Source organism: Ziziphus jujuba, chromosome 6 (genome assembly GCF_031755915.1).
Source record: "Ziziphus jujuba cultivar Dongzao chromosome 6, ASM3175591v1".
Classification (NCBI taxonomy): domain Eukaryota; kingdom Viridiplantae; phylum Streptophyta; class Magnoliopsida; order Rosales; family Rhamnaceae; genus Ziziphus; species Ziziphus jujuba.
Window position 1 is genome coordinate 27,525,975 of NC_083384.1, and position 20,790 is coordinate 27,546,764.

The 20,790-nt window shown below is 32.1% G+C and overlaps 1 protein-coding gene across 1 annotated transcript; it reads right to left on the reverse strand.

Moving 5' to 3' along the window:
• Positions 1-5,382: 5,382 nt before the first annotated feature.
• On the reverse strand, positions 5,383-9,601 carry LOC107429880 (glutamate--cysteine ligase, chloroplastic). The gene is made up of 15 exons (XM_048464027.2): positions 9,249-9,601; positions 8,890-9,040; positions 8,626-8,733; positions 8,400-8,492; positions 7,922-8,005; positions 7,740-7,808; positions 7,377-7,447; positions 7,190-7,258; positions 6,876-6,969; positions 6,667-6,756; positions 6,392-6,472; positions 6,128-6,220; positions 5,866-5,946; positions 5,683-5,752; positions 5,383-5,510 (listed from the first exon to the last, which is right to left on the reverse strand). The coding sequence occupies exons 1-15, from the start codon at positions 9,407-9,409 to the stop codon at positions 5,416-5,418; spliced, it is 1,410 nt and encodes a 469-aa protein (XP_048319984.2). The 5' UTR covers positions 9,410-9,601; the 3' UTR covers positions 5,383-5,415.
• Positions 9,602-20,790: the final 11,189 nt, after the last annotated feature.

Sequence of the window (20,790 nt, forward strand, 5' to 3'; positions counted from 1 at the left end):
ATGATCAATGTGACACATAAATTGGAAGAGCTTGATGTGTATCCATGTGGCATAAATATCTATTTAATAGATAGTTCAAAAACGAGTCTCCAATAATATTGATGTATCTAATCTATTTTTTTTTTTTTCAAAAGATTATATTGCTGATAAAGATTATACTTTTTTACTCAATCACACGGTTTAATAAACATTTTCAAAAGTAGACAATTACATTTGCAATATCTATATTTTTTTTTACCATATCATATTTAATAGAGTCTTTAAACAGACCCATTTAAAAAAGTATTTTTAAATGTGTATCTATATTTCTATTGTGACAAAATAATTTTAGCAATCCATAGAGTTTACAATTGTTTCATCAATTGGATATGTAATACTATAAAAATATTAGAATAACATGCAAGTTGAATTTTGTAATCTATGTATTAAGGATTGGTGTAAACCGATTCAAACTGACCAAATCAAACTAGTTCAGTTTAGTTTGGATAAATTTTAATCCAAATCAAAATGTACTCAACCCATCATACATATGTATTATTAATATATTTATTATAATTAATTATATTTTAAAAATATTTACATGTTTTGTTTAAGATATTAGGGTATTAATTCAAATTATTAAAAAATAATATTTTTAAAAAATAAAATAATAAAAATAAAGTAGTAGATCAAATCCTAAACGACCAAAACCAATGATGGTTTGATTTGATTTGGCTTTTTAAAATATTTCGTTTAAAAAAACAAAAGGAACAAAAATTGACTGTGCTAAATTGACGCCCACCTCTGGCATGTATTAAACTCCATGTGATCTGCAGTTCATAGTTCCTTCTCCCCTCCCAAAACCCGAAAATAGATTTGATATTTCCTAAATCACTGTATCTATAGTTAAGCTCACGTTATACGTTGTGACAACGGTTTTAATATTAGATATTTCTTTATTAATTTTTAAATTATATTAAAATTTATGATTTAAAATTGAAAAATTAATAAGTACGGCTTTAACTACATACTAAAATACAATTTAATAAAAACAATTTTTTTTGAAATACATAAATACAATAAAATTTTAAAATTTTAAAAAAATATAATAAATCATTTACGTTATGCTCTTATATAAATTTCAAATATATTTAAATTTTAATTACTGAAATAATGTAAAGACTAAAAAAGAGACCTCAATGAGATAGCATTTAGTACGTTCAACCACTGACCTGATAAAAACTGCGAATCAATCTCAGCTCAAGCGTGGTTTAGAGTTTCAACTAGTGAAACGCCAAACTCAAGTTGGCCACCTTGCCCTACTGACAACCATTCATTTACCTGATTTTCCAACAATATTTAATCAGTTATTGCAAAAACTATATATTAATTCTAGATATATAGTTTGAATGCTTCATGTTTTTTAATCTAAAGTATTCATATAAAAAAATTCATCTTATGTAGAAGTGTTTATGGATCCATAATTGACCATTTTATCTAATAAACAAACCGATCTAATCTTGATCAGTTTTTAAAATTTCACATCCAATCCAAATCAAATTACATATCCGATCCAATAAACTATAAATCGGTTTGGATTAAATTAAATAATTGGTTTTGCTGCTTTTAGATTTATTAATTTTTTTATGCTTTTTTTTAAAAACTTTTTATGCTTTTTCCATTAGAGATAGTTCGATTTTCTTTTTACATTAAAAATGATGAGTGCATGGATAAAAAAGAACCACATATAAAAATACATACTTTTTTAAAAAAATATATTAAATGTAAATTTATTTGATTTGGTTTGATTTAGATCGGATTTTAAAGTTAAAAAATTAATCTATACCGTGCCAAATTAATTTTTCTAAAAATTAATCTAAACTAATTCAATTAGAAATTAATCAACCAATTCAAACATATTGAATTGGATCAGTTTGATCAATCTAATCGATTTGGTCGGTTTTTTAAACAACCCAATTTTAAGTATGGGAATGGCGGCAGCTGGCCGGTTAACCCAATCAAAGAGTTCCTAAAATGGCCGATTGATCCATGAGGGTCAGCCCACTTGATGTATTATTTTAAGGCCGAGGAATAAGTTCATGAAGCATCACATTGGTAAATGTGTATCTGATCAACGAGGGAAAAGAGGAATTATTTGGTACACAACGTGTATTGACATGGCATTTGAGCTGGTACACATAACCAATTAGATCATAATATGTGTATTATTAATCACATACCATATTAAAAAATTCAAATAGGCAGCTATATAATTTAACATTTTCTATTTTTTTCCTTTTCTTTGTGAGACAAGTTAAATCAATCTTTTCCATTTAATATCTAACAAGTTTTATAGATTTTCTAATTTTTTATTCCCATTTTTCTTTAAAGAGACCAATGAAGGAGGTGAAATTTTTTTAATTTTTGTTTGAAAAATATGAGAGATCTAACTTTAACAACCAAATATACGCCTTCATAAACGACAATTAAAAACTCAACACAAAACACATTCATCGTTCATTGATGGGAGGCGCATTTTTCATAACTGCCTCCACATAAACAATTTTGTTTCCATTATTTCTCAATCAATACCATTTTGTTATCTTAATGGCATAATTTATTAGATGGGTTTCCCATATATTAGGGAACCACCCACAGAGTTGAGAAAAAGCTATTGGTGCCGGAGACGATGATCCATGTCCAAGAGGAAGTGTATAACCTTTCCTTTTTTTTTTTTTTTTTTTTTTTTTTTTTTTTTCTTTCGGGTGAATAAGACGAAGTGTATAGCCTATAGAACAAAGAATAAGACGCAAAAATGAAAGTGGCAACTGACGGAGTGAAAGATTAATGCTGATTTGGATTTTTTTTTTTTCTCTAATGTACTAATAATATATGTGGCATTTTATAAACGGTTATGTGTACCAAATCAGCAAATTCATAATGTGTACTGAAAAATTCCTCAACCTTTTGAGGCAATAATGGAGTTACTAAGATTCAAATTACAAATTTTGAATTCACAAATGTGATGGTTAAGTGGTTTTTTTTATTTTTTATTTATTTATTTTTTTCCTCTATTAAGCTATTATTATTTTTATTTTATTTTTTGTTCTTTTTGTTTTACTTCTTCTTAAAGCTAAACTAAATTGGTATTTCTTCAATTAACAAGTACTTATCTACTGCAACTAAATACTTAAACATTTTGCTTTAAAAAAAAAAAATTGAGTCTCAAATAGAATTTTTTTGACAAAAGAAAAATATACCGAACATAGGCTAAATACATTCTCTAAAATTTTTACTAGATATTGTTTTTTTTATAATCAATCAAAAAATAGAAAGATTTTTCATTTAAGAATTACACAAAATTGTTTTAAAACTCAATTAACAATTCTTCTGCTATTATACAATAAAACTATGGTTTAATAATGTTTTATAGGATACCAATAATTCTTGAAGCCAATAATTTTGTGGGGGTGTATGAAGACATTAATGGCTTTGGCCCCTGAACGTACTTTTCTGGCTCTGCCCTGTCTGTACCTAATAATTAAAAAAACGTGGGTCATAAAAGGACATAAAGATGTGAGATCGTATCTTATCAAGTTATGTTGGAAATGGAGGAGGAGGATAGCAATGTAGATGAAGAAATAAGGAGAAGACTAAGCCACGTGCTTCAACATTAAATTTAAATATTTATTTATATATGAGCTTCCAAAAAATCTGGTGTGACGCTGAAAACAGAGAATGATGCAGAGCAATTTATCATCCACATGATAACATTTCAAATTTATTACTGGACCACTTCTTTAGCCAACTTGTCTTTATTATTATTTTAAGTGAAACATTTCATCGACACTTTTTGCTTTTTCTTGAAGATTGTATTATTTCAATTTCTTTTTATCCTAGATGTTTCAAATTTTTTTTTTTTTTTTTTGTGAATAGATTTTTCAAAATTTTGGAGAAAACCCCCCTTGGAAGATTGTACTTGTGACTGAGAGAATGGGTAATCGGTCAATGCAACAAAGTTGAAGGTTGACATTATTAAGAAGAATAAATAAAAATGTTGAAGTGGGGAAATTGACTCACAAATCAAATGAAAGTTAGCGGGTCTTTGTAATTTTCCTATAAAAAGAAAAAAAAAAAAACTCAATCATTGCTTGTGTTAATTTCATTTACTTCAATTAAATGTTATACCATTCCATATAAATTTGAATATTGTATACCCAATTGCCGTATGCATAACTTTCTACAATATGTTCCTTATCAAAAACAAAAAAACAAAATAAAACTTTCAACAATATTGATAATTTAATAACAAAGTCATAATTTTTTTTTTACAATAATTTTGAATTGGAATTTTTATTTTCTCTTGAATTAAAAAAAATTATATGCAAAATATATATATATATATATATATATATATATATTTATAATGGTGATTATTAAACATATAATTAATAGAAATTATTACAATACAATTAAGAAGTTGGTTTTGCTCATTCATCAAAAAAAAAAAAAAAAAAAAAATTTTGCTCCATGTGATCCAACTGACAATTGAAAAATCAATAGTCACACCAACATCTACCCACCATTTTTTTGTTTTTGTTTTTTTTGCTTGAACATCTACCTACCATACACTCACGGTCACCTGCACCAATCATATCCGTTTAGAGAATTATTAACTTTTTCCCCTCACCGCATGCCAATTTGCAGGGTTTTTTTTGTCCTATTTTGCCATCCATGTTTATGTATATTATATGTCTCATGATATCATAATGTGCACTGCACATACAAATAAACCAACATGCATATATATATATATATATAATATAAAAATGAAATTAAAAAATAATTAATATGACTGAAACATAAGGTGGACTTAAATAATTGAGATGCTCTATACTTCAATAATGTCTCAATGATTGTACGGTAATTGGTACATCAATATATTATACAATTAAGAGTGATATGCTTTTGCGAGTTGGTTAACTTTTTACTGGGTTCTTCTTCAAAGTCCATTGAACCAATAAAATAGTTTTGCCAGTGATTAATTCCTCTTTCTATGTGAGCTTAAAATGTGTATCCAAATTATGAGCAGCAACTTTTTCTTTAATTTTATATCCAAACTAAATAACTCCTTTATTAATTAATGTAAACAGTATTCAAGCAAAAAAATAATAATAATAATGTAAACAGTAATACATAGCCAAGGAGATAAAACTCAATAACTTGTTTTTGGCATTGTCCATATGGACCAACTCTAGCAAATTTTTGGTTCACAATGATTCACCCTCAACAACACCTCAACTTCCAAACAAGTCACTTTCGCATAGACCATCATTTTCTTTAATAAAAGGCAAATATTGCCGTATTATTTTGCCAAGTACCTACCATTTTATTTTTTTTCCCCCCAACGTAGAAAATTTACTTTGTCATCACTCATCAGTAGATTAGCTCCTCATATTCATATACTTTATCAACGTTTTGTCCCCACTTTCCATGGTACAATTTCAAAAGCTTCTCGGCCCTTGTCTCACCTGTCACAAGTACCAACAACATTACATACATACATGCACACATTCCAGCCATTCAAAGCATAAAACCAAAAGACTTTATTTAGCTTATATAAAGGATTGGTAATAAGAGAAATTATACATATTTATATATATGTATATATAGAGTTTTTTGGTAAATTATATATATATACACCTGTTTTTGCAATTTCTTCAATATCATCCAGGTACACTGATTCCTTTAATCCTCTTCTTTCCAAGCCTTCCTGCAACAAGTAAATATATATAAATATATATATATATATATATATGTATTTACTCCCAAAAAAAAAAAAAAAAAGTGCAGGCATAGTCTATTTAGGCAGCCTCATTTCCTCACCTTTGCCCACTTGACAACAACTTCAGCAACCTCCCTTAGCGATCCACCTCTAAATGGAGTCTTTAAACCAGTCTTATGAGCCTAAAATGAAGGTAATATTTTGTTTGAAAATTAGATTAATTATTTCGAAGCTAACCTAATTGATTTCTCAATCTAAATCACCTATATAACTAAAATATCTCTTTCTTCAAAAAAAATAAAAATAAAAATTTAATAATAATAATAATAAATAAATATTTCTCGCTAAGTAATATTATATTACCTCATTCCTCAACATCTGTCTTTCTTCCTGGGTCCAATCAGCTATCATGTTCATAACATTTTGCAATGAAGTCTCATCATATAATAAACCCACCTTACAAAATTTAAATGAAATCAAGATTAAAAAAAAATTTTATCAAAAAAGATTGAAAATTTCAAACTGGAAAATAGGGTAAAGAAAGATTTTAGAGAAACAGAGTTGATAATTAATTGGGATCTATGGCTAACTAGTACCAAATAATGTTGATCAAGATAGGGCATTTACCCAAAAAGCTGGCAAAGCTATTAATGTGCTTATTGGCCCTGTATCAGCACCTCTCATCTCCAGGTATCGTCTTAATCTAACCTGTATATTATTATTGCACCGAATATTAAACCATCAAATTTATAGAATAGTACTAGTACTGTTTTTTTCTTGAAACAGAAAAAAGGACAAAGAACAATGAAAAGGAAATAACATGAAAAAAATATATATATATGTATATATATATATATATATATATTTAATAAATCATAGAAATTAATGCTTGTGATGTGTACCTCAGTAAATATTGTTCCCAAATGGTAATTCCAATCATTCATGGTTGGCAATTCACCTGGCAAACAAGCAAGTTTTCCTGCCATGAAATCCTGCGGAGAAGAATACAGGGTGGTCCAGTTATTTTGGTATAATTGAGATCAGTTTTTGCAAGAAAATCTACAGAGAAGAAAATGTTTAATTTTATATATATATATATATATATACAAACCCGGAAAGTTTTTCCATCGCATGGAATATGCTTATTTTTCCTACGAACAAAGACCATTGGAACATCAAGTGCATAATCCACAAACTTCTCAATTCTGCAATATCAGAAAAAAAGTTATGAAAAGCATAGAGCATTAGTTCAACTTCAACATGGTAAAATGTATAATTCATATATGAGTAATGCTATAAATTATTGTTCCGTCTTCTGGAATGCTAAAAGAAATTTTAAGCTTCTTATTATTATCTTTGTCTTTATTTGTTTAGGTTTGTTTACTAGTTTCCTTGATAATTAATTAAGATGTATATTGAACTCACCCAAATGAGTCATCAAAAACAAAATGGAGCATACCCGTTCGAGAATCATCAAATTCCATCCAAACCTGGCTGTTTTTCAAGCAAAGATTATTAATTTTGATTGTTGTTTTATTAGTATTATTGTAGAAGCTAATCAAATGGAAAAGCAAATATATATTGTTGAGCAAGAGCAAAACCAAAGGGCGACCTTCTTTTGCTGAGATAACCATTTGGCTTGCCCTCAGTAAATGGTGAATTTGCAAATAAAGCAGTTGCTATCTGTTTGGTAAATTAGAAACTCATTCATGGGTTAGCTTGCATTCATGGAATTCAAGAAGATAAAAAAAAATAAAAAATAAAAAATAAAAAAAATTCAAGAGCACATATATATATATATAGAAATTCTCTTGACCAGGATTCATATTCATGCATTTAAATTTTAAAAGCGCATAAAAGTATAGTAATTAGTAAGCCCGTAAAAGCACATGAATATAGATCCTGTACTAAAATTTATATATATATATATATATATATATATGGACAAATTAACAGAAGGACCAGAGCTTCTCACAGGTTGCAAAGCGAGACTAGCACGGAGTTTCTTGATCATGTCAGCTTCAGAACTGAAGTCCAAATTAACCTATATAGCAACCCCATTTAAGTTTATGGAAAATACTTGGCCTTTGTTTAATTGTTACTTGAAAAATTATGAGATCAAGTATCAACCTCAAGGAGTGTAAAATGCAAGCTCACCTGAATGCTGCACATACGGTATAACATATCAAGTCCAAGCCTTCCAACTTTAGGTAAGTACTCCCTCCAAACCTCGTATCGTTCCTGACCCAAAATTATTCCATCAGAGTACAGCCTCATAACCAAGATTTCTAAGGTTAATTTATCACAAAAAAAAAAAAAATAGATTTCCAAATTTTATTTTATAGGTTGCAGTTATAAAGTGTAACGGTAAAGCAGAGTGCTATAGCTAGCTAGCTAGCTTGTTCTTGTATTCTAAGAAGATTGACCAAACCCCTGATACGCGATGGAGTTCAATTGATTAGAACACATTTACAATTTATATAATAGGCTAAAGTATATACTCAAAATTGATATAAACAGAGATATTAAAGTCAATTCTTAAATTAAGCATACTATTTAATATGTACTAGTCAGCTAGTTCTATAAAAGTTATTAAGTTAAAAAACAAATAAAGAACATGGATATTAATTAGTACCTTGGGAACTTTTGGTGTCTCTTCGTTCTTCCATTTGGGATTGTAACCCATCCCTAAAAATCCAATTCCCATGTCTTTTGCCACCTCCTTAACCTATATATATATATATATATATATATATAGTCATATAATTATAATGCTACTACTGGTGTTCAGTACAAAATAATTCCTCATTAAAAGAAAAAAGAAAACATTAATCTACGAAATAATAATATCAATTGCTGACCTGATAGATGTGTTTATCAATCTCAGCCCAGGCTTGATGCAGAGTTTCAACAGGTCCATCTCCAAACTCAAGTTGACCACCAGGCTCTAGCGTTATGCTTTGTTCACCCTGATATGCAGTTAAAACAAAATAATTCCAACTAATTTCCAGCTTCACCAAAAAAAAAAAAAAAAAAAAAAAAAAAAAAAAAAAAAGAGGAAGAAGAAGAAGAAAAGAGAAGAAGCTGTACTTCTATTTAATTTTTGCTCGTCTAGAATTGATTACCTTTCTGAGTCCCAAAATATTGTCACCATCCATAATTGGATCCCAGCCAAATTTCTCAGCAACGCCATATAGCAGCTTTTTAATTTGTTCATAGTTGATAGGACGTAAAGTTTCCACTTCAAATGCAAACTTCTCATGCTCTGTCCCTATTCTGTTCAGTTCATCAAACCTACTTTAGAATCCCCAATTTAACCAAAAAACAAAAAAGGAAAGAGAAAAAAAGGACGACCCTCTAAAATTTCCATTTATAGCAACTCTCCTTTATACATAGACGATATCAGAAATGCCCAAATATTGCATATGTAACATAAAGTAGGAAGTTCTCAGAAAATAAAAAAATAAAATAAAAAAAATAATACCTCCATTGATCCTTGGGCTTGAATCCAGAGACAAAGTAATTTATGAGATCTTCTTTAGTGAGTGGTTTAGCAGTAACTGCATCACTACCATCTGTGCTTGAATATTTGTCCAAAATTAATGCTCCTCCATTTTCATATTTGCCTCCACCATATGTCCCCATACCCCGAAATTCCAAGTTTTGGAAAAAGAAAAAAAAAATAATAATAATAAATTAAGAATTGGGGAAGAAAGACACAGAAAACACAAGCTTCTAACTTTGTTTGTTTGAAGACAATGGCTATAGGCGCCTTAGAATGTTACACTTGTGAATGCTTTAAAATAGGGGCTTTAGGTGTGTTCTCTCATAAATAATATTAAACAACAATCTGGTACCATTCTTTTTCAAAAAAAAATAAAAAATAAAAAAAATAAAAGGTCAAAAAGATACACACAAATTTTGGATTATATACTTGGTTAAATCCGACCATCGATTGTGCTTGCTAGCTACATCCACAAGACCCAAAAAAAATAAATAATAAATAAATAATAATAATAATAATAATAATAACAACTTAGTCAGTATATTCATAAACAGCCATTTAGAAACCAAAAAAAAAAAAAAAAACAGAATTTTTCTTCTTCTTTTTTTGTTTGATGTGACTGCAAATACACTATAATCATTTTTCTTTAACAAATGATTAAACGGTTGAAAGTAAGTTATTATTATATTTATATTACTACAGAAGAAGTCGTCGAACTTTTGTCTTATTAATTTATTTATTTGGGATAATATGGATGTCTGAATTTGATAACATGTTTTTTTTTTTATTTGCTATGCCGCCAGGCAGCCCCTAACTTCCCAAGACTCGAACCCAGCGTCTATTGGCAGGGCCATGTAGTGCTAGCCACTGAGCTCTCACGCGTCTTGAACTTGATAATATGTTAGATTATTAATTTTAACACTATTCTTCAAATAGTTTAATTGATATAATTTTTTATACTTACATATATTTTAGGTTGTAGGTTTGAAATATTAAAAATAATAATAACAATAAATATATGTAGGTTTGAAATATTAAAAAATAATAATAATAATAATAACACACGAGCTGAGAGATGGCACCCAACCCTAGATAATAATGTAGATAGGGTGGGTCGGTGTTGTATGCGAGGAATCGAGAAGAAAATCGATGAAAAAGGTTAGGCCTGGAAGGGTGAGAGGATAAGCAACCATCGACGAAGAAATAAATGAACAAGATGTTGCCACGTGTGCAGTTGGAAATTAAAGGAGGAAGATAAGGCTGCAACAAAAAAGGGAAGGATAAAAATTGAATCTGGACAAAGATATTATATATATATATATATATTTCAATTATTACGTATAAGCTTGGAATGAAAACCATTCAGTATAGTACGGGAAACGAGGACCACCACATGCCATGTGATCTGCAAGCTTTTTCAATTATTAATTCGTGCTTACCCAACTTTGATTATTCGTCTTATTCTGGTCTGCTCTGATGCCTCATGGATTCCCCTCCATTATTTTTGGTCTCTATTCAATGATACACCGAACCTTTAAGATTTTCTATTCAATAAGTATCATCAAGAAATTATTTAGGTCAATAAATTATTAGTCAATAAATTATTAATTTAAAAAAATAGATAATTTTAATAATTGAATTTTTTTATTTATGTTTATGAAAATATAAATTTGAATCATAAAATATGTAAGAGATTTGGATAATTTATAATTTTTTTAAAAAAATTATTAGTCTTTTTTTTTTTAATAATTTTTTAATCCTCTCCACCATTTGCTACCATATACCAAAACAATACACGAGATACTCATAGAGCTTACTAAGAATCAATCGAACTAGCAACCCTGATTAATGTGTAAGATGAGATGTTTTCATTGTTATTAGACGAGGCATAAGCTTTAGGGTGTTGAAGGATAAACTTTATGGGAATTAAATTTTAATATTAAAAAATAAATATATGTTTAAATTGATATGAAATTAAAAAATATATATATAAATAATCTTTTTAAACTGTAAAATAAATCAATTGAAACTTACATAAAAATATAGAATTAATAAATTATAAATAAATATACAATAAAAACGTGCACTTTTAATTTATAAATAATAATGTATAAGGTAGTTTTTTTTTAAATAAAAAATAAAAATCTTAAATTTCACTATATTTGTGAGGTGTATATCTTCCGGACAAGGTTTTTAAGACAATGCTCATAAGTCATCCAGTTGACCATATGAAGTGGAAAGAATGTGCGCACCAAAGATGATAGGTGTTGTCTTTTATGTTTTCTTTCTTTCTTTCTTTTTTTTTTTTTATTTTTTAAATTTTTTATGAAGCCAATATTTCAGTTCTTCGTTACTCAAAATTCTGTCGAATCAGATGCACGTCCAATTGGAAATGAACCTGCCCAGAATTTGGAATAAAATAGGTGGTGGGGTTCCCTTTGGATAATGTTTTTAATATGATAGCTCCCTTTATCGGTGTGTTATCACAAAAACAAACGTAAAGACTTTTCATATATATATTTTTTATTCCATTTTGTATGTATTAAACATTTTATGGTGGCTGATCTTAAAAATATGTTGCCCAAAAAAAAAAAAAAAATTGCTTTAGGTTGTGATTCATATTACACTTGGCTTGAAGAGGACCCTGCATGGTTTGATTCTTAATCTATTTTCTGATTTGTCAAACCTTTCTTCTAATTGAAATTCTTTTATTTTATCAAAACAAAAAAAAAATATATATATATATATGTTAATTTTTTAGATGAGCATTGATATATATGTTAATTTTTTAGATGAGCATTGAAAGCATTATAATCTTTACAAGAAATTCACAAATGAGAAAGTAACATAATACACTGTATGGGGGTGTCATTAAAATTTTAGAAACATGTAGATAGAAGTTAAAATTGAGTAATCTTTAGAGAGGTATTCGGTGAAATGTTTTCTTATTACTTAAATCATATAGCATATGACATGAATTATAACACAGGGCGTCTTAGCAGGCGATTGTATGTAAATATAGAAAACAAACAAAAACAAAGACTAGCTCTGTATAAAAGGACTAGAATTAAAACTAAAGAAATAGAAATATTATAGTTTGAAACGTCTCCTCAAAAACCTTATTTGATGCATAAGGCTGTATTAAATGTTGGAATTGATGAAGAAAACCATTTTCGAATCTCATTTGCTCTCTCATTTTTTATTTATTTATTATTATTATTTTTTATAATATGTATTGAAAAGCTTCAATATGTAGAATTCATTTTACCCGCAAATTTCTCATTTTTCAATATAAGATAAATGCCAATATTTATATTTTTATTATTCATATGCCTTCTCCTATCAAAAAGGATAAATATTATTTTTCCATATTTAAGTTTTGTTTTATTAATCCAAAAGTATTAGCAAAACTTATATGTCAATTGCTCCACTTTCCAATACAATAACAAATAAATATTAGGTGATTTTGATGGTGTGAACCCACTAAGAGATTGATTATTAAATTATTACATATATTTAGTACTTGTTTCTCGTCTGAAGAATTATTTCTTTTGAAAGAAAAAATGGTATTTATTATTGATGAACTCGTCAATAAAATCTATATACTACATTGTAACTTAAATGCTTATTACTAAACGGTTCAATTTTAAAATTTTAGTATAAAAAAATAATAAAATTAAATATTCTAATTAAAAACTAGTAATCGTTATCAATAATAACAAATAGCAAAACTCTTTTGAAAAACAATCTACTAGAAAAATTGCTACTTCTTCAAGCAAAAGAAATTGGAATCCCCAGTCGTAGGTCAAAATAGAAAAAAAAAAAAAAAAAAGAGAAGACGATAATATGATTTTACAAAATTGATTAATAATTGTATATTCAATTAATTATAAGTAATATACTTATATTTTGAGGAGAGTTTACGAACTATGGGATGAAAGGAGCTGTTATTGGAAGGAGAGTGAGATACCGTAAATTTGTAATGCTAAATCAGCTGAAGCCATTTTACAGTTGTCGTGGTCAGGAATTGATTGTAGAGATAAACTTATATGGCAGGAGAATAAGGAAGGAAGGTTTACAATCAGAAGTTGCTATGAGCTCATGTTCGAAAACGACCAAATTAATGAGAGAATTGAAACATGAAGGAAGCTATGGAAACTTAAGATTCATGAACGTGTTAAGCTTTTCCTTTGTAGAGTGATGTCCAATGTTATTTCCACAAGGGAGGTGATGGCAAACAGAATCCACAAAGGGGAACGAAGCTGCGTGTTGTGTGAAGCTGAGGTGGAAACGGCTTTCCACATTTTCAAAGAGTGCCATAGCATTAGGAGTTTAGCTTTCGCAAGTAAATGGGGATGTAAACTTGATTCTTGGGAGATTACTAGTATTTGTGATCTTGTGGAGTTCTGAGTCAACCCCAAGATAGAAGCATGCTTTCAAAATATGGTTAAAAGAACAATCACAATATTTCTCTCCACTCTAATGTATTTTGCATGGAACTGCAGAAATGAAAGAATTTTTTCCAGGATTGATCGAAAACAGGACATGGTGTATTGTTTTAATCGTTTAGTAGATGATTTTCTGACTTCAAACGAAGTGAATCAAGGTCAAATTGAAAAGAACAAGGAAAGATGGGTTCCACCAGCAGAAGGATGGTGGAAGATCAATACAGAAGCAGTTTTCCACAATGGATAGGCTGGGATCGCTTTTGTTGTTCGAGACTACTAGAAAGGGGAGGTCATCTATCTACCCTCCAATCTTGTTTGTTGCGGTTTTCCATATGACGCTAAGCTAAAGGCATTAGTTAGGGCAGTAGAAGTGCCAAAAGAGAGGAGGTAGGACAACCTATGTTGGTCATTGAATTCCTTTTTGGTGGTTGATGGGCATCAACCACCCAGAGGATCCTTCAGCATGGGAGACAAGGTATGATCTAATCTTACTCTACGCAGTTTTTGCAAAGAACAATTGGAAATTATCATGGAACTCTCCAAACTCTAATAGTGTGGTAGACTTGTTAGCCAAGAAAGCTCTTCATGCAGATTGGATGTTTGATTTAAATAACTTTACTTTAGATTCCTTCCTGGAGATATTTTAGATTTAGAATCTGCTTGGTATAACTGATAAAATTGAGCTTTAATCTGTAGAACTTTGTATAATAGATCTTTTTAAAAAAGAACTTTTACTAAAAAGTTAATAAATGTTTGGCTATTAAAAAAAAAAAATTGTATTAATTGCTCAATAAGTTTCTATATAAGCTAAAAATGTTGTATTAAATGCTCATTGAGTTTCTATATAAATTTAAAAAAAAAAAAGATTTTCTAAAAAAGTATAAAATTTGGACTTCTCTAAAACAGCTTAAAAAAGCTATTTTTTTTTTTTTATCAGTAAGTGATTGTTGACTTTTACCATACACTTTTATTTTTTAACAAAAAATATTTTGGCCTTCAAATAAAACTTTTAATATAAAAAAAAGTTTTGTCAAACAGATACTTAATAGCTATTTGATATGCTTCGAAGTGGATTCTTTTGTAATATTTTTATTCTTGGAAGGCTCTTTATGCTTTTAACAATGAATTATTATTCAAAAAAAAAAAATATTACTAAGACTGTCCCCTGTTATTTCCAATTTAGTGATTAGTGATTGAATCCTTTGTCCTATTTGTCTGCTTCATGTTTCTGTACTATAGATCTATTTTTTTCTTTTTTCTTTTTTAAATTTCTATAATCAAGATTTTTTTCTTTTTTTAATAATAATTTTTTTGGTAATATCTTTTTCGATAATAATTTCTGTGCTATATATCTGACAATGATATCATGCATAAAGCTAACATGCGTATCACATGTGATTTTAATCTATAACAAGCTGTATCCTATGGACCCATTTTAAGACTTCTTCTTTTTTTTTTTTGGTCGATTTATAAGAGATTAAATTTATTACACATAATTCCTCCTCTCCTTTCTTTTGAATCTTTTCTCTTCCCCGTCCATGACCTTTCCTTTTTTATCTAGTTTGTTGGTCTCTCTTTTTTCTTTTTTTTCTTTTTTTCTTTCTAAAACAGGGGTTTCATTAAACCAAAAAGACAGGCTACAAAAAAGCCAAATCTCAGGAGGCTTCCAGAGGAGCACACCCTTGAGTAATACAATTCAAAATGGGAGGAGACAACCAAGTGATGAGAATTGGACCTAGGACAAAATGAGTTGCTCCCCATTGACACACTAGATGGGCTAGACTATTAGCAGATCGAGCGACCCAAAGATAACTAACAAAAACAAAATTAGCACTATATGAGAGAATATTCTTAAAGAAAGAATCTGCTGCCCAGTGAAGCAAACTCGGGTCTTTCATGTTTAAGGCCTTCACAACAGAAAGAGCATCCGATTCAAATATAACCTTTGTCCATCCCTGATTGTGAGCCACTTTCATTGCATTTCCACAGAGCTTCAATTTCCGCTACTTCTGGGATAGACACTTTTGATTTAAACGTGTGAATATGCAAAATTGTTCCACTATCATCGCGAGCAACCATGGCCAAAGTGCTGCCTGATTCTTTGACGGCAGCATCAGAGTTAATTTTAACCATGCCCTTCGGTTTTCTCCACCTCTACACATCCCTCCGTTGGAATTCATATCTGTGTTACTTGAGCTTTCTTCTCTTTTCCAAGATTCCATTATTTCTTCGACTCTTTTCTTAATAGAATTCATCGAGGACTTAGCTTGGACCACATATCCTTCGAAGCAAACTTTGTTTCTCAGCCACCAAATGTGTTCCGGGATTGAGGCACTGTAAATGAAAAAGTCTTCCCTGTCCTACGGATGAACAGGTAACAATCCCACTGGATTGCTCAAACAATTTAGGTAGAAACCAAGCTCCTCACCCCTCAAAGACTCCCATCTGATTCCCCATGGACTAGCATGCCACAACCTTTTAGCCACTTCGCAGTGGAAAAATAAGTGCAACTCATTTTCTTCACTTTAATAGCCATGCACACACTCCTGCAAATCAATCAAGATAGCTCTTGCTATCCGGTTGGACATGGTGGGGAGGCCAGAATTTGCAAACTTCCAAAGGAACAATTTCATTCTCTCAAGGATTGAACTTCGCCATAGATGGGTCCACCAACCATTCGTAGAATGATCTTCGCCTTCTTCCACCTTATAAACTGACTTTACGCTAAAACTTCCTGCTTGGTTTTTGTCCAAATTATCTTATCCTCCTATTCATCATTCACCTAGAACATATCCTTGATGTTCTTCATCGATTCTTGATCAAAAATGTCTTCCAGCTTGCTATCATCCCAAGCACCATTGCTTCTCTTGAGTGAGTTGACCATACCCAAGGTTGTTGTGTCATTATTTCTTGGCTTCGGAAGAAAATTTGGCCTGTTTAGGATCCACAGATCTTCCCAATAATTGACCTTGTCTCATTTGCCTACTCTGAAGCAAACCCCTTTGGCTAACAATGACCTTGTCTTTAATAGTCCTGTCCATAACTAGGAGCATCCTCTTTTCTTCCTACACTTCAGAAATGAAGAGTGAGGGAAATACTTAGCTTTAAGGGCTTGAACCCAGAGCTTGTTTTTTGCAGAGATCAAATTCTATCCTAGCTTTGCTATAAGGGCCTTGTTAAAACTCCACAGATTTTTAACTCCAAGCCCCCTTGGACTTTAGGCTAACAAATTTTCTTCCATGCTATAGGCACCAATCTTCTCGTCCGATGAGTTTCGTTACACCATAGAAAGGCTCTAAAACACTTTTCGATTCTCTCGCACCACCTTTTATGGAGAAGGAAAGAGGACATAGTATAAACAGGAATTGAGTTTGCAACATGTTTTATGAGAGTTAATCTACCCGCCTGGGAAAGTAGTTTCACACTTCATCCTTGGAATTTGGCTTCGACTCTCTTACTCAGCTCCTCAAAGGTTTTGGATTTATTCTTTTCAGTGAAGAGGGGTAGTCCTAAGTGCTTTGCCTTGTTATCTAGCTCTTTCATATGAAGACATCGTTTGATTTCTCTTTTAATTCTCCGATCAACATTGCGAGAGAAGAAGCATCCAGATTTTTCTCGATTGAAAGCTTGCCCTGTCCACTTGCAATAAAGTTGAAGACACCGTTGGATGTTTCGAATTTCCTCGGTGTTGGCTCTACGAAGATAATAATATCATCTGCAAACATAAGGTGAGAAATTGATGGAGCTAGCCTACCAATCCTAACGCCAGTAAACTTTTTTTCCACCTCCCACATATATAACATCCTTGAGAGAAGCTTGGCCATAATAATGAAAAGGAATGGACACATAGGGTCGCCCTGCCGAAGACCCCTTTCCATAGGTATTTTTCCAAATATACTGTCATTGAGGAGTAATTCCATGGACACAGAGGATAAGCAGTTGAGGATCAAATTTACAAAATGTTCTGAAAACCCGAAGAGGATTAAAATCCTATAGATAACCGTCTAATCTACCCTATCATATGCCTTCTGAATATCTATTTTGATGCCTACGATTCCCCATAAACCTTTCTTCCGATCCATAAAATGGACCATTTCATTAGCCAAGATCACATTCTCTCCAATCCACCTCCCTGGGACAAAAGCAGATTGGTTTGGGGAGATGATATTCCTTAGCACCAGTTTTAGTTTGTCTGCTATAAGCCTCGATATTATCTTATAAACTGTGTTGCATAGGCTAATAGGATGAATGTGTTTAAATTCCGAAACCCCACTGGTTTTAGGGATGAGCATTAGGAAAGAACGATTGATATCCCTAAGGAGAAGACCAGACCTGAAAACATTTTGGACCATCCTTACCACATCCCTGCCAACAATGTTCCAGTACTTCTTAAAGAAAAGGGTCGTCATACCATCCAGGCCTGGAGCCTTAGAAGGATTCATTAAATTGACCACATTCCAGATTTTGACGTCTTTAGGTATAGCGTCAAGAAGCTCGTTTTCCTCCCTAAAAATGCAGTAGGGGATATAATCCCCTAGGCCTTCACTTCTCCTGATTTCCTCTGCTTTAAAAAGGTTTGTAAATTCGTCTGTTAAGAGTTCCCCAACTTCTTTTCTGATCATTTTCCACACTCCATTACTGTCCTTGAGAGCTGAAATAAAAATTCTCCTCCTGTTGTTCATCGTCAATGCATGAAAGAATTTCGTATTTTTGTCTCCTTCCTTTAGCCAAAGCTCCGTAGATTTTTGTCTCCAAAGGATTTCCTGTCTCTTCCTCCATTCGCCCAGTTCCTATTGAATAATCTGCTCTTCAGACAAATTATCCACCGATGGTTCTAGGCTTTGAAGCCACAGAATTTTCTCCTATAGTTCATTGATTTTTATTTGGCAGAAACCAAACACATCCTTATTCCACCTTTTTAAAGCAAGGGTCGTACTATGAATTTTGAATCTCACAGAAGCTACCCTGAAACTGCAATCAGCACGCTTTCAAGCCATCTCCATGACCTCCTTGCACGTATTGTCCCTTGACCAAATTTCTAGGAACCGAAAAGGCCTGGGCTGATACTGGTGATCTAGGTTCAGGCTTAGGAGAATGGGAATGTGATCCGAGCATGCACTAGACAGATGGGAAACTCTTGCTTTATCAAACAATAATCTCCACTCCGTGCTGGCTATCACCCTGTCTAAATGTTCTCGTATGTTACCGGTCAGCCACCCATCTTTTCCTTTTGGTCTACTACGTCATTAAAATCCCTGAAACACACCCATGAGTCCAATCCAGACTTGACTTTTAAGGATAGTTCCTCTCAGAAAGCTTGTCTCATAGCTCTTTCAGCAAGGCAGTAACAAAGCCACACCATCCATCTTGCTCCCGAGGTTGATTCAGCCAGAACTCCAATAATGCATTTTGTGGCTGAAAGGATCGTCCACCTCCAACTATTGTTCCATATCAAGGCTAAACCTCCTTTCCTGTTCTCTGGTTTCACCACAAATAAGTTGTCAAACATTAGCTTTATTTGAATTTTCTCTATCCTTCCCTGTTGAGCCTTTGTTTTGCAAAGAAAAAGGCCGGGAGGGAAGTACTTTCGCACTAGGCCCTTAAGGCCTCTCACTGCCGAGGACCTCCCCATTCCTTGGCAGTTTCACATCAAGATACTCATGGAAAAGAAAGGGAGGGGGGACTTGAAAAGGCCCGCCTCCTCGGCCATAGTAGCACAAATCGATGCCATTCTAGCATCTTTTGTTCCGTAATCCTCTGCATCTGCAGCCCCGCCTAGCTCTCTGTTTGTCTTGACAATCTCTCCTGTAATTGAGAGGAGTTTTTGAATCTCCTTCCTTGCCAAATTGGCTATCTATTCAGGCCCATGTCCCTACATCTTTAAATCACTCTCTGAAGCCCGCATCCTCTTATTTCCTCTTTGATTCTCATTAATCAATTCCTGATCTGTGTTAGGCTTTGAATGGAGTCAGGCGGGCTTGGAAACGTAATTTCCTTGCTTGGAGTAAAGTTTCTTAAAGGCCTCAGAATTAAGACCTCCTTTAGCTCAGGATCCTCTATCGATTGCTTGGGCCAAATAAAGGAGGAGTTCGGTCCACTTTGTCAGGCCTTGCGTTTAAGGCCCACCAATCATCGTTCTTTTGAATCCTTCGTGTGACTTGCCCCAAACTGAAACTGGCAACTGATTTGCTTAGACTGAATACGCTCCTCGCTCGACAAAAATCCGAGTTTAATTTGTAAGTTGTCAGAAGTCACCCCAAAATCTTCCTTTGTCACCCAATCGCCTTCAGTAAACTTTTTGTCAATTTTGGAAAAGGTAAAAGCGTGTTCTATAGGGTTTTGGATCTCAGTAGGTCTGCTTCTCTTTTCTAACACAACTGATAGACCTTTCAATGTTCCCCTACTTCTAGGGTTTCTTTTTGCAGGTTGTCCCATACCTCTAATGTTCAGGCTGTACCCGTAAGCCCTGGATTCAATGTTCAGGGGATGATTGGTTTGCTTCGACCTGTCTTCATGTTCCCTCTCTAGTGATTCTATTTCGTGCTGATCAGGTATGTGTTCTTTCCCTTTGGACTAATTGGTCTCTTTAGGGGATTGAGGGGGGGACCTCTGAATTTTCTTCGATCGCACCCTCTATTGGGGATGCTTCATGTCGATCAGGTATTGGAGCTTTCCCTTGTGATTGATCGGTCTCTAGGTTCTTGCCATCGATGCCCAGCTCTTCATTAGTGGACAAATCGAAGAATCCTCTCCTCGAAATGTCCTCCTTCCTTAAAGAATTGCCGAAGCGTATTATCGAGAAAGGACCTTCTCCCGCTCACAACCAGGCCCCATACTCACTGCCCTCGCGTAGTGCTGAGGTATTTGCACTTGCTTGGCATGATTTCTTTAAATGCCCAATTAATCCGCAATTGTAACAGAAGTCTCCCAATCTTTCATAGCAGAAATGTATCCATTTATTTTCTTTCCCAAATTTTTGAAAAAAGCCCATTGGGAGGGGTTTGGTTAAATCGATTTCCAGCTGTATCCGCATATATTGCATGCCCAACCCACTTTTTGTAGAAGAATTTTCG

What these genes read in the sequence shown, in the direction of transcription:
- LOC107429880 (XM_048464027.2), bottom strand. Translation starts at nt 9,409, where the DNA reads ATGGGGACATATGGTGGAGGCAAATATGAAAATGGAGGAGCATTAATT. An exon ending in GTTTTTGATGACTCATTTGG is followed by an intron (nt 6,970 to 7,189) that starts GTGAGTTCAATA and finishes CTGATATTGCAG; the next exon opens with AATTGAGAAGTTTGTGGATT. An exon ending in TAGCTTTGCCAGCTTTTTGG is followed by an intron (nt 6,221 to 6,391) that starts GTAAATGCCCTA and finishes AAATTTTGTAAG; the next exon opens with GTGGGTTTATTATATGATGA.